Here is a 15,474-nt window from a genome sequence, read left to right as displayed (position 1 = left end):
TAGAGTTTGACTCTGTCTCACAACTCTACTTTTTAAAACAATAAAGAACTTTAGCGTAAATAGTGAAGCGTTGAGGAGGGGACACACCTTTCATATAGAAATGATTTCTGTTTGTTTTAAGTTTTAATTTCACTCCTTACATGAAGTTAAAAATACTTTTTCTTTTTATTTAATCTCTGAAGGTTTTTTAATGGACGATTTTAATAAAAAAAGGGGCGGGGGAGGAGGCCTAGTGCCCTCTAATTTTTGGTTATTTAAAAAGCAGCTAGAACTTTTTTTTACGAACGTTCTAAATATACATGACTTACGAATTAAATTGCGTAAAAACCTCTATATTTGTATATTTTTATTACATATATGAAGGGGTTCGCCCCCTAGTCAATACCTCGCTCTTTGCACTAAAGCTTGAATTTTGTCCCAGTTCAATAAGAATGGCCCCTGAATCACAAAGGCCGTAGAATAAGTAGTTGAAATTACTGAAAATACTTTATCGTAAAGAGCGAGGTATTAATGAGGAGGCAAACCCCCTATTATGCGTAATAGTTTCTGTTTGTTTTAGGTGTTAATACTGCTCCTTACTTCCAGTTGAAAAAACTTTTTTTATTTATTTTCTCATTGTTTTTTTTTAAATAATGCTAGAGAATCCTTTGCCCCTTTCATGGAAATTCTCTTCCCTCGTGATAAATTCCTTTATGGAAAGATCCTCCCACGTAAACCCTCCCCCGACCCCTCCTCCCGACCCCCTCCTCAACGCGAAAAAGTCTCCCTGAAAATGTCTGTACACTTCCAATAACCATTACTATATATAAAAACGGTCAAAGTTTGTAAATTGCAGCCCCTTCCAAGGGACTTTGGGGGATTAAGTAATCCTGAAAGACATAATTATTAGGCTTTTCGACTATGTTGAACAAAATTGCTATCTCAAAATTTGGTCCGGCGACTTTGGGATAAAAATGAGCGTGGGAGGGGGCCTAGGTGCCCTCCATTTTTTGGTCACTTAAAAAGGGCACTAGAACGTTTAATTTTCCTTAGAATGAGCCATCTCGTGACATTCTAGAACCACTGGGTCGATACGATCACCTCTGGGAAAAAAAACAAATAAACACACATCTGTCTGATCTGTCTTCTGGCAAAAAACACAAAATTCCACATTTTTGTAGAAAGGAGTTTGAAACTTCTACAGAAAAGTTTTATGATACGCTGAATCTGATTGTGTTATTTTCGTTAAGATTCTATGACTTTTAGGGGGTGTTTCCCCCTACTTTCTAAAATAAGGCAAATTTTCTCAGGCTCGTAACATTTGATGGGTAAGACTATACTTGATTAAATTTATTATATTTAAAATTAGCATAAAAATACAATTCTTTTGATGTAACTATTGGTATCAAAATTTAATTTTCTAGAGTTTTGGTTACTATTGAGCCGAGTCACTACTTACTACAGTTTGTTACCACGAACTGTTTGATATTTAATATGTAGAGTTGGTTAGCTTAGGTATTTAATATAACGCGTTCTGGGTGGCCTGCTTTCCATAATTCTCTTATGTAGTTTCCATAATCTTGTCAGGACGATGTTATATTTTCATTATATTGTGGTATATTTCATTAACCTAACTTCACTTCTTTGGTGTGGTCGCTATAACACGCAAGTGCCTTGACAAAAATGTTGAATTTGTTCTTCTTTGCGAAAGCATCCCGGCGATGCTGCACTGCATGTAAATATTTTAGTCAAGATGGTGAATTAACTTGACATTTTTAAAAAGATAAAAGGCATTATATTAACCAAATTCTGGATGGAAACCATGCGTTATACAGCTCGATAGATTATTTCTTTTTTCTTTGTCTTGTATGTTCAATTCTTTTTTCAACATTTAAATTTGTGATTTGTTTTCATTTTCAACGTATTAGTTTTTTCTCTAATAAATGCTGAAACAGAGTAAAAAAGATTTGATTTCCTCGGCAGTATAAAGATCTTGCAAAGATCTGTTTATTTATTTAATTTTACGAATATATTTCACTTGATTAATTGCGTTATCCAACCAATTAATTTGGGTTTTAGGATGGAAACATTTTTTCAGTAATGGGTTTAAACTCCAGTTCTTGTCACTACTTACAACAAAGCTATAATCTTTGAAAGGACAGTGAAAAAAATCTGATAGTTAGAATTAGTGATGTTGGAAATTACGCAGCAATATATACCTTCAATAAATGGAAAAGATCTGTAACTCAATTTTTAGTTAAAAAGACTTATATGTGTAGCTATGTAGTGATTGATTACAGTAATTCCAAAATTAAAAAAGAGGCTTTAATAAAAAGAGCTAAGAGTGTATAATACCGCAGGATTTACGAAGGTGCATCTTTCCCTTTAAGGTGTAATCGTCTTCGGAATAAACATATTGTCTATTTTAGAATTGTTACGGCCAAAGAAAGTTGACAAATTTTACTAATTACCTTCGATTGTTCATTTTCACCGTTCAGCGTAGTAATACCGTCGAAATTGTGATATTGCCCGCTTACGGAATTAGTAAACGAAAAATCAGAAATTTCTCTTCAGGTGTCAGGGGCTAAAAGGGCTAAGAGACAGCTTCCTTAGTGTGGGTGTTTGTGAGCCCCTTCTTGGAACTTTGAAGCCGACGTCGAAATAAATATAGTAGCAGTGGGAAATTTTGTCCGGAATGGTCTTATTATTCGAAAGTCGAGTGTTACATGATTTAGTTTGTTTGTTGTTGTGCATGTACCTATACGGCCTTAAAAATGGCTTTAAATTCAGTCATTCAATAAATTTTGGTGTTTGGATATTTGCAAACCTAAGAGGGGTGCAAGTGAAAGTGATCAATACAAACCCTGGATTACAGAAGGCCTTCTCAACTGGTGGCCCCGGAGACTTCTTGCTCCTTGGTTCTAAGCTGGCTTAAGTGCCCCGGAGACTTCTTGCTTCTTGGTTCTAAGCTGGCTTAAGCGCTTTTTTGAAGACTTATTAGTCCCTGGCCTGCAATGAGGGTATCCATTGCCTTCGTCGAGGCCGTGATAATTTAAATGATTTAAATAATATGGAGACTGGAATGTTACAACACCTTTCGTATTGAAATTTTGACTGCCGAATTCAAACGTTTTATAAGGTGACCTAGAATTTAATTATTCATGTAGAAAGGGTGGGGTGCTTATGCAGAGAGTAAGGCTCATGATGAATAAAAAAGCTTCTAAGCCTTGATTAGGTTGGGAAAGTATTATTGAAAATCTCTTTTTGCACGTCGTAGGACACGGTAATCATTGGTAATCTAATCATTGGTAATCATTGAGGCAATACCTTGTTTTATTTTGGAAGTAAGGTAATTATTACGATTAATCTTATTATTAGATTTATAGATAATGTAGATGAGAGATTAAGAGACGAGCAGTGTCGTTTCAGGAAGGGGAGGGTATGTGTTGACCAAATTTTCACTCTTACACTAATAACTGAGAGGGGCCAGAATCATTAGATGTCTATAGTACTCACTTTGATAGACTATAAACGGAATTTTGATACAACCGATAGAAGAACATTATTGAAGGTTTCATTGTTGTCTGGTATGCCAGATAAGTACATTACAGGGATTAATACTGAGTACAAGAACAATATCGCGGGGGTTAAGGGCCTGTAGATGGTTTGCTATTGAATCAGGTAGTGTTGTGCTCTATTCCTTTTCATATGGGTCATGTCTATGGACTTCGTCGTAAGGAACATGGAAAAAGCTACTGGAGTGCAAGGAATCTCCCTTAGTCAGGGGTTTAGCAGATGACTAGTGTCCTAGATAAAAACATTAGCACAATGAATAAGTTTTTAGAAGTTTTGAGGGCTTGGGGTGCAAGAATTAGTTCTTAAAATTAATGTTAAGAAGGGTAAGTTGGTCAGACTAGGAATAAACGATGATAAAGAGGTGATGTTAAATGAAGAGGAGATTGATCAAGTGGATAGCTTCAATTATCTGGGTAGTATTACGAAAGAAGATCGTACAAGCAGAAAAGATGTACAAAGTAGAATGGCCAATGCCCATGGAGTTTTTGCATTGTTAAAAAAGCTTAAAAGAATAGGAAAATAAGTCTGCGAACCAAGATTAGAATATTAGAAGCTACAGTGATGATAGTAGTTAAGTATGGTTCTGAAATATGAGCACATCGGAAGACAGAAGAGGATTTGCTACATATTTTCCAAAGGAATTGTCTTCAGCTAGTTTGGGTAGCTATATTGTCTGACCGTATGTAAAACAACAGGCTGTACAAAAACTGGTATTCTATCCCCAATTCTAAGGTTATCTAGAAATGCTGAAGGGGTAGGACACTTTTTGTGGATTTAGTGTACGGATTGCAAAAAATTGTTATTTCCTAACATCCATTAGGGACCAGATGCAAAGCAGGTCATCTCTAAATCTGGTTGGAAGAGGTCATAAAGAAGAATTTAAAGAAATCTGAAATTATTTGAGAGTGATAAAGAGTGAATATTTCAATAGATTTGAGTGGAAGAGAGGCATATCTACTTGGATTGGCCTCAGTTGGCTTGGTATTGTAGTCATTTTTAGTTGTATTAATAGAAGTGGCTTGATTTAAAACAAAAATTCAGAAGTTATCAATTCGCTTAGTTGGTCCCTACGTTCATTACTATCTAGTTTTTTTTTTTTACTCTCTAGCCATGTGTCATAGATGTCTCAGTGTAGCTTTGGGTGAAGGGATTCTGTAAAACGGTTGCAGTAATGTATTTACTGGGTTTATTTTGAAAAAGAACACGAATCTTAAGATTGCACATTTTATCTGGTGCTCCTATTATGAAGATTTTTTTCAGGTAAAAAAGAAAAATACGACGGGGAAGAAGAATGCTTATATTTTTGCGGAAATTCACTGGGTCTCAAACCAAAGAAAGCAGATGTTTATTTAAATGAAGTTGCAAAAGACTGGGGCAGGACGTAAGTTATATTGCAACTACCTACTTAAAAAGTTACAATTCTATTAGGCATGTTTCACATATATTTAGTTGAAATTAAAACCTTTACATAAAAAGAAGTGCAATTTTGGTGCCAGGTTGACAAACATCCATACATAGGCTTATTTGGGAGAGTTAAGGAGAGGAAAAATAAAATTTCTCTAAGTTAGTAAAATATAGATATAATACATGGAAACGTTGGAAAATTTTCGTAATGGCGGTAATCTTTATTTCAGAGGAGGGAGGGGGGCTTTAATTGAAGCCCATCACTACTTATTTACCTGCTTGTTAGTATTATGCACGCATTTTTTTTAATGTTTACTACCAGAAGCAAATCTCAAATATAATTTAACATATAAGTCATATTTGACTAATAAAACAGTTCGTGGTAACGAGCTGCAAGTAGGGAGCGACCCGGCTCAATAGTAACCGAAACTGTAAAACACGGAATTTTGATACCGATAGATATATCAAAAGAATAGGAGTTTTATGCTGGTTTCAAATATATTAGTTTCAATAAGTTTAATGTTCCATGAAAGGTTACGAGCCTGAGAAAATTTGCCCGATTTTTGAAAAAAGGCCGAACACCCTTAAAAGTAATATCATCATAATGAAGATCATACCGTCAGATTCAGCGTATCGGATAACCCTGCTGCCGAAGTTTCAAGCGCCTATCTGAAGAAATGTGAGATTTTGTATTTTCTACCAGATGAAAGATCACGGATGCGTGTTTATTTTTTTTGATTTGCTTTTTTGTTTTTGTTTTTCTTAGGGGTGATCGCATCGACCCAGTGGTCCCAGAATTTCGTTTGAGGGCTCGTTCAAGTGAAAATTGAAAGTTCTAGTGTCCTTTTTAAGTGACGAAAAATTTGGAGGGCAACTAGGCCCGCTCCCACGCTCCGCTTTTCTGATAATGGTCCGATCAAAATTTTGAGATAACCCTTTTGTTCAGCATAGTTAAAAGTCCGAATAATTATATCCTGGGGATATCATGACCCTCCCACAGCCCTTGGTTATAGGTCTTTAAGTTACAATATTTGCCTATTGTTATTGTTTACGTATAGTATTTGTTATTGGACAGTATGAATACACTTTTCGCGTGTATTCGCGTGTCTTTTTGCGTGTAAGTATGAATACACATTCTTTTTATGTCTTGCTTTTTCTTTTCCATCTCAATTTTACGCGTAGGGAAGTTAAGGATGATTGTCCGGGGGAAAGTTTTAGCCCAGATTGAATTTTCTAGTGAATAAATCCTTGTGGAGGAGAGATTTTTCCGTGAAGGAGTAGCCAGAATTCCTGGCATTACTTAAGAATATGATTTAAAAATTACCATTGCCATTAAAATTGTATTAATAAAAAAACAAGTTTTTTCAACTGAAAGTAAGGAGCAACATTAAAACTTAGATTGAACAGAAATTATTATACATATGAGGAGGGTCCTCCTCCAAAATGCCTCTCTTTTTACGCTAAAGTTTGGATTCTGTCCCAATCCTTTAAGAACGACTTTAAGAACGACTCGTTTAATTAGAACAATAAGAAGCTTTCTTTAAGTACTAAAAAAGTTTTTCATAAAGAGCGAGGTGTTTTGGAGGAGTAACCCCCCTCATATACGTAACAATTTCTGTTCGTTTTTACTTTTAATGTTGCTCCTTACTTTTAGTTGAAAAAATTTGTTTTTTATTTAATTCAATACAAGAATTCTTGTAATAGTAGTGCAGACTGTTGCACTTTTCATTCAAGTCTAGACGGTTCTGCTGCTTGTGTTGCTAATAATTTGTGACCTTATGGACATTTTCATTAAGTCATCTCACCACTTCGTGAAGTCTGGATGCCACCACTTAGTGAAACGGTGTTTTTTGAAGAAGTATCCGATTTATAATTCTAGCTTCAATGGCTGCGCAATTCCCAAACAGCTCTGATTCTTTCCTTAACTAGATAAAGTGGTTGCATCAATCCTAGTCCCTTAGAAATGGGACACGAATCTAGATTCGAGATAGACAAGCACATTTCTCTATTTAAAATGTGTCCTTAGAATAAAATATAGCAATTAATTAATGTCGTTAATAATTTTAGTCTATGAAGTAAAATATCGCAAATTTTCCAACTCCAGGTAACGGGCGGCAATTTCCTTCTTTACGTGGTTGGGTGACATGAAACTGTCGGGGCTCCGACTGCTAACTAGATTGACTATGGTTGTTAGGAGGGGGACTAAAGGGAATTGACACCAAAGAAATTTCTTTGCTTCCTTTTATTTTGTCATTCTTTTATCAAGGTTGGAGGTAATAATTTACCACTTCTCATTTCACGATCTGATTATTTCTATGTTAAAGGTTTCTTTATCAAAGGTATGAGGCTGGAAGTCAATCGTTGGAAGAGATCCTAAGCTAGCGTGTCAATAATCTGAATCCTTAGAGACGTGATCTTTTGATTTCGTTCTTTACTGAGGAGTACATAACTTCCATTTGTCTCCTAGCTTTCCTAGGATTCTCAAGAAACACATACCCAGGCACGTACGCAGGAATTTTTTTCGTGGGGGGCCCAAAACCTTCGAAACAGCAGATAACAAAATACCACTTTTTTTTTATTCAGTACTACAAAAAGCACGTATATCGGAAAATACAGATTAACTTTAATGTGTAGTATTGTAGCGGATGGGGGGAAGAAGTCAGAAGCCTCAAAAGTACGTTTGAGGCTCAGGTTATGTTCATAGCGATTTCGAACCAGTGATGAATCTATTATATCCCACTGAAAGGGAAATTTTAGGGTTAACAGTTCAATATGGGTGCTGTGGGGGGTAGTTCTTCTATTGCAAAAACGTAGATTTTAATGAAAAATGATAGTTTCCAAATTGATCCATTAAAAGCTTTACTTTATCCTGAAAAGGGGGGATAAACGCCCTAATATCAAGGATAATTCTATTTTGCTGTGGAAAGCAAACTCTCTTTACAAGAAAATAACAGTACAATTGCTAATTACTTCAAAGAAGGTAAAAATTTAGACAGAAAATGGGTTAATAATTGGGCAGTGACTTGACCGGGTAATTGCATGCTGTAAAATCCCCCAAAAAAGGCTTCACACATGCATCTAGATTCTTAATAAATGTCCTACTTTTGCCAAAAATGCCAAGAAACCATTGGGAAATTAAACATTTCACAGTTGTTTTTTTTTTTTGGGGGGGGGGGGGGGGTGGGCCCGAAGCCCCCCCCCTGCGTACATGCCAGCACATACCCTATGTTTTTTGTGCTTGTTGGTTTGGAAAGCATGTAGACCACCGATGTGAACAAACAACTTTTCCTAGGTCTCACACTTGGAGTAGTTTAGAAAACGGAAGAAGCCCTTTTTAGGTTTAAATGAGCTCCATGTTGGCGGCAATTTCCGGAAGCGCCAAACTCCTTAGTCACTGACAGAAACACTTTAAGGGTTACTTAAAATTTTGTCCAAATCTACTTATAGATATTTCAAAGAGGGGAGAGGGGTTTCGAGGATGAATAGTTTTCATAAAGTTCCATTGGTCAATTTATTGGTTGTTCCAATCTCCCCTTCTTGGGATGAAGAGAAGAAACATAGAAAGAAGATATAAATTAAAGTTGAATTTAAGACCAAAGGAGGGTTTGATTTTTATTGTTTCACTATGATAAGGAGAATTTTAATGCAGTTTTCTTTTAAAAGGCTAACCATGGGGTTTCATTAGACAGAGAGGAGAACACAGTTCTACAGAATATATATTAGCCTTCAACAGACTTGGAAGTATAAGGGAGCTTATCAGAGGTCCTATTATTGTCTTTGCTGACTCGGAACTGATCTCTTTTAATCATACTAAGGTTTTTATTATCCTCTTCTATTTCTACCTTAGACTTGTTTGTGTCATACCTTTTTGCTACATTGCATAACACGTTTTAAAGTTAACATGTCCTGTTTTGAAGTCTCTGTATTGAGGTTTGTGGGTTGTATTCCTATTGGCAGTTGGACATTTTACTCGAGACATGGCCAGCCTAGACCGGTATTTATTACTCACAGTAACGAACCTCCGAATATCTGATTATGCACAAAGTTTATTTATTGAAGGGTTCAATCCTATAATTCTGTTTAAGGCGAATCTACTAACTTCTCCCGTGCAAACTCTAAAAAGTCATCTGAAAAATCCTGTTAAGGCCAATGCTGCTAATCACGTGTTGTCAAATTCCGGTATGGTGCTCAGGAGCTTTTAAACAAATTAACTCAGTAAGATTTTAAATGGCAATTCCCATATCAGCCTAAAGGCACTTTAAGGCCTTTTAATGAACCTGGCTGATTCAGAAGAATTTATAGCAGTGGGAATAGCAGATGGAAACAACCAGGGTCGTATCCAGGATTTTTCGGAGGGAGGGATGGGTGTTAATGAAGGATTTTTTTTCTTGGTGGTTGGGTGATTTAAAAAAGGAAAATCTTAAGAAATCGCACCAAATTCTTGTATTTATTTTTGTTACGATTTTATGAGGCGGAAAAACATTTCTTGGAAGATTCAATCCCCCTCATGCCCCCTGGATACGGCCCTGGAAACACCGCACAGAAAAGATAGCTTTATCAGCAAAAACAATATATATATATATATATATATATATATATATATATATATATATATATATATATATATATATAAACCCTATGTAGCTATGTTAAAAACCTATACCTTAAAACCTCCCCTTTAAATTCTCAGTAAATGTTGAAAAAGAGTTAGGACCAAAGTTTCTATAAATCTTACAATACAATCATTTCTTCGTTATGAGGACGCTAAAACCTTCTTTTATATGGAATGTGTAATCTACCACCAATTATTGTTTTTGAAGCCGAACCCAAGCAGACCTAGTCACGTCAAAGCAAGGATGGGAGTTCCCCAATTGAATAAGGACGTCCACCATTCTTTTACTTGGGTCCTGGTATGTGTAGAAGAGTTTTTATGCTTAAAGAATCTCTAATTCCAAGTATTTCCTCCTGTTGACTCTGTCCCTAGATCAATTCTGAAAATATAAAGACTCTAAAATATGCTACTCGTAGTTCCAATATATCCTTTCCCCAGCAATCCCTAGGTCGCCTTTAGATTTTCTACTTTTGCATTGATTGGTAGTATCTCCTTCGTTGTGTGCCCTCCATAAATCACGTTCACCTTTTTCAAGCTATTTACTATTGAAGAGTTTGGAGAAACTTGAACAATTGAAGTCCATGTTCATCAGGATGAGCGTGATTACGACCATCTCCCCCTTTCCTCATTGTTACCCTTAATGCTACTGCTGAGACGAACCTTCGTTCTAATTCTAGAAAGCGGATTTCTAAGGGAGAATGGAGCAAAGCTGACTGGCTTCTTTATTTTTCTACGCATGGTAGCCTTCTATCAATGATTAAAGTCCATCTTAATCTGCTGTGTAAAAGCGTTGGATCCCCACTAGACAGAATTCACCTTAATATTTATTATAGCCACATTGTGTCGTGCTTAAAGAGGTCTGAAGAAGTAGCTGCTCCCCTATGTCGCTTTTGAGCCCAGACATGAAGTTTAATTTGGAAGAATGACCCAGAGCTCAAAACTATAAGATCGGGATAAATTGTGGCTCAAAATAAGGATGGCTTGAGGCCGCATCCTAAGCGTTAATGTTTTCCATATTAAACAAGAAGAAAGCTGGGTTTGTCATCGAAGAGTTAGGTATAATGCTGCCAAATTTCCTAAGATTCCTGGGCAGTGAAAAAAAGTGATTAATGTCGCGAAGTTTGATAAATTGCCCATGGCTGACCAAGTCACGAATTTATCATAAATCAATAATTATAGCAAGATTTTCAATACAGTGAGATATGCGGTTCATTCTCGTTTTGCCACCCTCTGTTCTAATCTATTCCCTAAGAAAATCACTCAAGGTCATGTACATCCCGTTTGTATTGACCGTGTCAAAAAGAGTTTGGAGAGACTTGAATCGAAATCTTATGATATCGACGAGATCAGTGCTTTCCACCTCAATACTGATTTGGAGGAATTAGTATATTACGTGCAGCTATTTTTCCAGATGTGTTTATGTTCGTCTTTAGTCTCTGATTCTGTTTTATTTGGTAACATTACGTCAATTTTGAAACGTGGGAAGGATCCAACTAGTTGCGGTTCGTATAGGCCTGTTACGGTTGCTTGTACTTTAAGTAAAGTATTTGAATATGTTTTGCTCCTTGATCTCCTGTCTAAAGTAGAATATATGTCTAATCAGTTTGGCTTCAAGCCGTAAATAGGATCCCAATATGCTCATCGTGCTCTAGCTTCGCTATTACTCGAAGCGCATAAAAGTGGTTTTGAGTTTCATTTTTGTGCACTCGATGTTTCAAAAGCATTTGATTCAATATGCAATAGCCAAATTTGGTATTCTTAAATCCAACTTGGTGTTAATGTGTCTATTATATCAACTCTTCGCTTTGCTATGCTAATTCATATGTTCGACTCAAGTTAGGTGACACTTACGTTGGTAATATCCCTATCCGTTCTGGTCTTAGGCAAGGAGGAGTCCTGTCTCCGTATCTTTTTAATGCTTGTCTTTATTATGTTTTGCTACGTATTAATCCATCATGTTTTTTTGGCCTAACAAATCTTTCGTATATCGCATATACAGATGATTTACTTTCGATTAGCCGCACTAAATCTAGCCTAATTAAGTCGACCCAGCTTGTTTCTAAGTCTTTTGAGGAAATCGGCCTCAAACTTAATACTAAAATATACGAATATTTAGTTTTTAATAATAAACATCAAAGTAGTGATCTTGCTTGTGGTTCTTTTTCAGTTAAACTTGTTTCTTCGATTCATTGGCTTGGTATAAGTATTTGTTCATTTTTATCGGCTTTTTGATCTTGTAAGCTTAATAATATTAAAAGTAAACTTAAAATTTGGTACGCGAAAGTGGTCCCGAACCGAGGCAGATTTTCAGGAAAGGCTTTATTCAGACTTAATTCTACATATTGCGATCACTCTATTTTGTTTCTGTCCGGTTTGCGCCCGTTTTTTAATAATCAAGACTTAGGTCATATAAGAGTTCTGTATTTTTGTTATTGCAAATGTTTATTGTATCTGCCGCGTTTTTATAGAAATCGAAAGATTAATAGAAAGTTTTGTGCAACTGATATTATTTTGTTTATAAAACACTTTATGCTAGATTGGGTGCTGATGTCTGTCAACGCTTTGGTCCATACAACCTTTTGATTAGATTGCACTGATTGTATTGTCTGTGTTATTTTGTTTTTCTTTCCTTTTTTTTTTTACCCCGGTTACATTGTTAGAACAAGCGGGTAATAAATAAATTATTATTGAACTTTTCTACATTAAATGTCCTTGCTTATTTTATAACATAAACAAAATATTTTTGTTCCCGCCAAATATGGAGACGAAATTATATACAAAGGGGGACATATTTTTTGAATGAATAGCCTTGCTTATGTACTATAGTCATACATATTTTCCCGGCTTTCATCTTCATTTACAAAATTGGCTAAACTGCTGGATGGCATCGACACATTTCTTCTTGAAAAATTTGTTATCACATATTATATGGTGACTTGAAAACTTGCACTTCCTGTTCATTGTCTCCCAGAGAGCGTTTGGTTTTGTCTTTACGGAGGCAGAAATACTGGAACTCGGTTTTTATTTAAATTAAATAAAAAAAAGTTTTTTAACTGCAAGTAAAGAGCGACATTAAAACATAACAAAAAGAAATTATTCCGTATATGAAAGGGATTGTCCCCTCCTCAAAGCCTCGCTCTTTACGCTAAAGTTCGACTCTTTGTCACAGTTCTACTTTTTAAAACAATAAAATACTTTAGCGTAAAGAGCAAGGCGTTGAGAAGGGGACAATCCCTTTCATTTACGGAATAATTTCTGCTCGTTTTAGGTTTTAATGTTGCTCCTTACTTGCAGTTAAAAAAAAATTACTTTTTTATTTAATTTCTGAACGTTTTTCAATTAATGCATGTTTCGATTTTGGCTCACAGCGCATGAATAATTAAAACGAAATTTGCGTACTAATTTTGTTTTTTTTTGGCTAAATAGCTTTCTCATAATTTTGATCAGATGATTTAGAAAAAAAGAGGTGGTGGAGGAGGCCTAGCTGGCCTCCCATTTTTGGTTATTTAAAAATACAACTAGAATTTTTTTACGAACGATTTTAGTAGTAATAAATATACGTAACTTACGAATTAACTTACGTAACGAACTTCTATATTTGTATATTTCTTATTACGTATATGAGGTTGTTCTCCCCCTCATCAATACCTCACTCTTTACATTAAAGCTTGAATTTCGTCCCAATTCTTTAAGAATGACCCCTGAATCACAAAGAGCCGTTGAATAAATGGTTGAAATTACTAAAAATACTCTAGCGTTAAGAGCAAAGTATTTTGGAGGAGACGAACCCCCTTATTCACGTAATATTTTTTGTTCGTTTTTAGTTTTAATGCTGCTCCTTACATTCAGTTGAATAATTTTTTTTCTGTTTATTTTCTCATTGTTTTTTTTTTAAATAATGTTAGGAAACCCAGCGCCCTCTTCATGGATATTCTCTTCCCTCATGAAAAATTCCTCCATGGAAAGATCCTCCTACGTAGCTAAAGACTTTAGAAACTTCTAATGTAGGGGTCTCTGATACGTTGAATCTGATGGTGTGATCTTCGTTAAGAATCTAGGACTTTTCGGGGGTGTTTCCGCCTATTTTCTAAAATAAGGCCAATTTTCTTAGGCTCGTTACTGCTGATGGGTAACTTGACTAAACTTGGTAAAACTTATATATTAAAAATCAGCATTGAAATGCAATTCTTTTGATGTAACTATTGGTATCAAAATTTCGTTTTTTAGAGTTTTTTAGAGTAAAAATCATTAATTTAATACTCAAGAAAATAATGAAATATCATTTAAAATGTTAAAATTAACACAGAATTAAAGCAACGGTGAATCCAGATAGATAAATTAATTAATAAAATAGAAAGGTTGTCCTTTTTGGCAAAACGTCTAGAGCTAAACGGAAAGCAGGTCGTTCTCGTCTATTGAGCCGGGTCGCTCCTTATTACAGTTCGTTACCACGAACTGTTTGATAAAATATGGAGTGTTTATCAGTAGAGATTGGACATTTTGAATAGCGTGAATTCCTTTAATTTTCTCGAAATCACGTATTGCAAACGGTCTTTCGAGCTTTCTGACACCATATTACACGGGGTCTTTAGTATAATCATATCAGGTCTAGATTCTGGAGGTCTGCTGGTATTTGACATCCGATGGGTAATATTTTTCTTAATTTCAATGAGTTTTTTTTTTCCTATCGTACCCATAGGGTTAAAAGAGAAAAATGGAAAAGTTTTCTTCCCTGCTTATGTAATGGGGGGAACTATATATTACTACTGCTACTACTACTAACATCTCACAGAAACACCAAGCTGCCTGAGGCCAACACAACTACGCACGCTCGTCCTCCATCCCAATCTATTCCAAGCCTCCCTCTTTACACCGTCCCAGGAAGTTCCCATTTCCTTTAAATCCTTCTTTATGACATCCTCCCGCCCAAGACGAGAACAACCTGCTTTCCGTTTAGCTCTAGACGTTTGGCCAAAAAGGACAACCTTTCCATTTTATTAATTAATTTATCTATCTGGATTCACCGTTGCTTTAATTCTGTGTTAATTTTAACATTTTAAATGATATTTCATTAATTTCTTGAGTATTAAATTAATGATTTTTGCAGATGTGTCTTGGAGCCATTCTACAGTCGTATCTTTTCTAATTTTATTTGATTGTTTGAGTCACCGTCAAGTGAAATTGTCTTTTTTTTAAGTGGATCATCCTACTAACTGTTTTTGTGAGTTAATCTAGTTTTAACAGTATGGTTTCACCTTGTCTCCTGTCATTAATCCGATCATCCATCCGGCAATTTGTCCTATTGTGGGGAATAGATTACGTTTTTGTCTTATTGCTTCTGTATTAATAAGTGATAACAATAATTCCACGTCACTTTCTGATATTAAATAAAAAAAACAAGTTTTTTCAACTGAAAGTAAGGAGCGACATCAAAACTTAAAACGAACAGAAATTACTTCGTATATGAAAGGGACTGCTTCCTCATCAACGCCCCGCACTCTTTACGCTAAAGTTTGACTCTTTCTCTCAAATCTTCTTTTTAAAACAGTAAAAAACTTTAGCGTAAAGAGTGGGGCGTTGATGAGGAAGCAGCCCCTTTCATATACGAAGTAATTTCTGTTCGTTTTAAGTTTTAATGTCGCTCCTTACTTTCAGTTGAAAAAACTTGTTTTTTTTTATTTAATTTCTGAACGTTTTTGAATCAATGCATGTTTTGATTTTGGCTCTCCGCAGAGAAATAATTAAAACGAAATTTGCATTTTTTTTTTTTTTGGCTAAATGGCTTTCTCATAATTTTGATCGAATGATTTTGAGAAAAAAAGAGCGGAGGAGGAAGCCTAGTTGCCCTCCAATTTTTTGGTTAATAAAAAAGGCAACTAGAACTTTTAATTTTTTACGAATCT

At 35.4% G+C, this 15,474-nt stretch overlaps 1 protein-coding gene across 1 annotated transcript in view; it reads left to right on the top strand.

Annotated features, from left to right (window-relative positions):
• The window catches only part of LOC136032861 (kynureninase-like), a 65,770-nt gene that overhangs the window by 17,441 nt on the left and 32,855 nt on the right, over window positions 1-15,474 (top strand). The window contains exon 3 of the mRNA XM_065713275.1: window positions 4,816-4,936. Within this exon, the coding sequence (XP_065569347.1) occupies window positions 4,816-4,936 (121 nt within the window). The remainder of the gene's footprint in view (window positions 1-4,815; window positions 4,937-15,474) is intronic.

Source organism: Artemia franciscana, chromosome 11, assembly GCF_032884065.1.
Source record: "Artemia franciscana chromosome 11, ASM3288406v1, whole genome shotgun sequence".
NCBI classification, from domain to species: Eukaryota; Metazoa; Arthropoda; class Branchiopoda; order Anostraca; family Artemiidae; genus Artemia; species Artemia franciscana.
The sequence above is the reverse complement of the archived record's forward strand: the minus strand, read 5'-3'. Positions and strand labels throughout refer to the sequence as shown.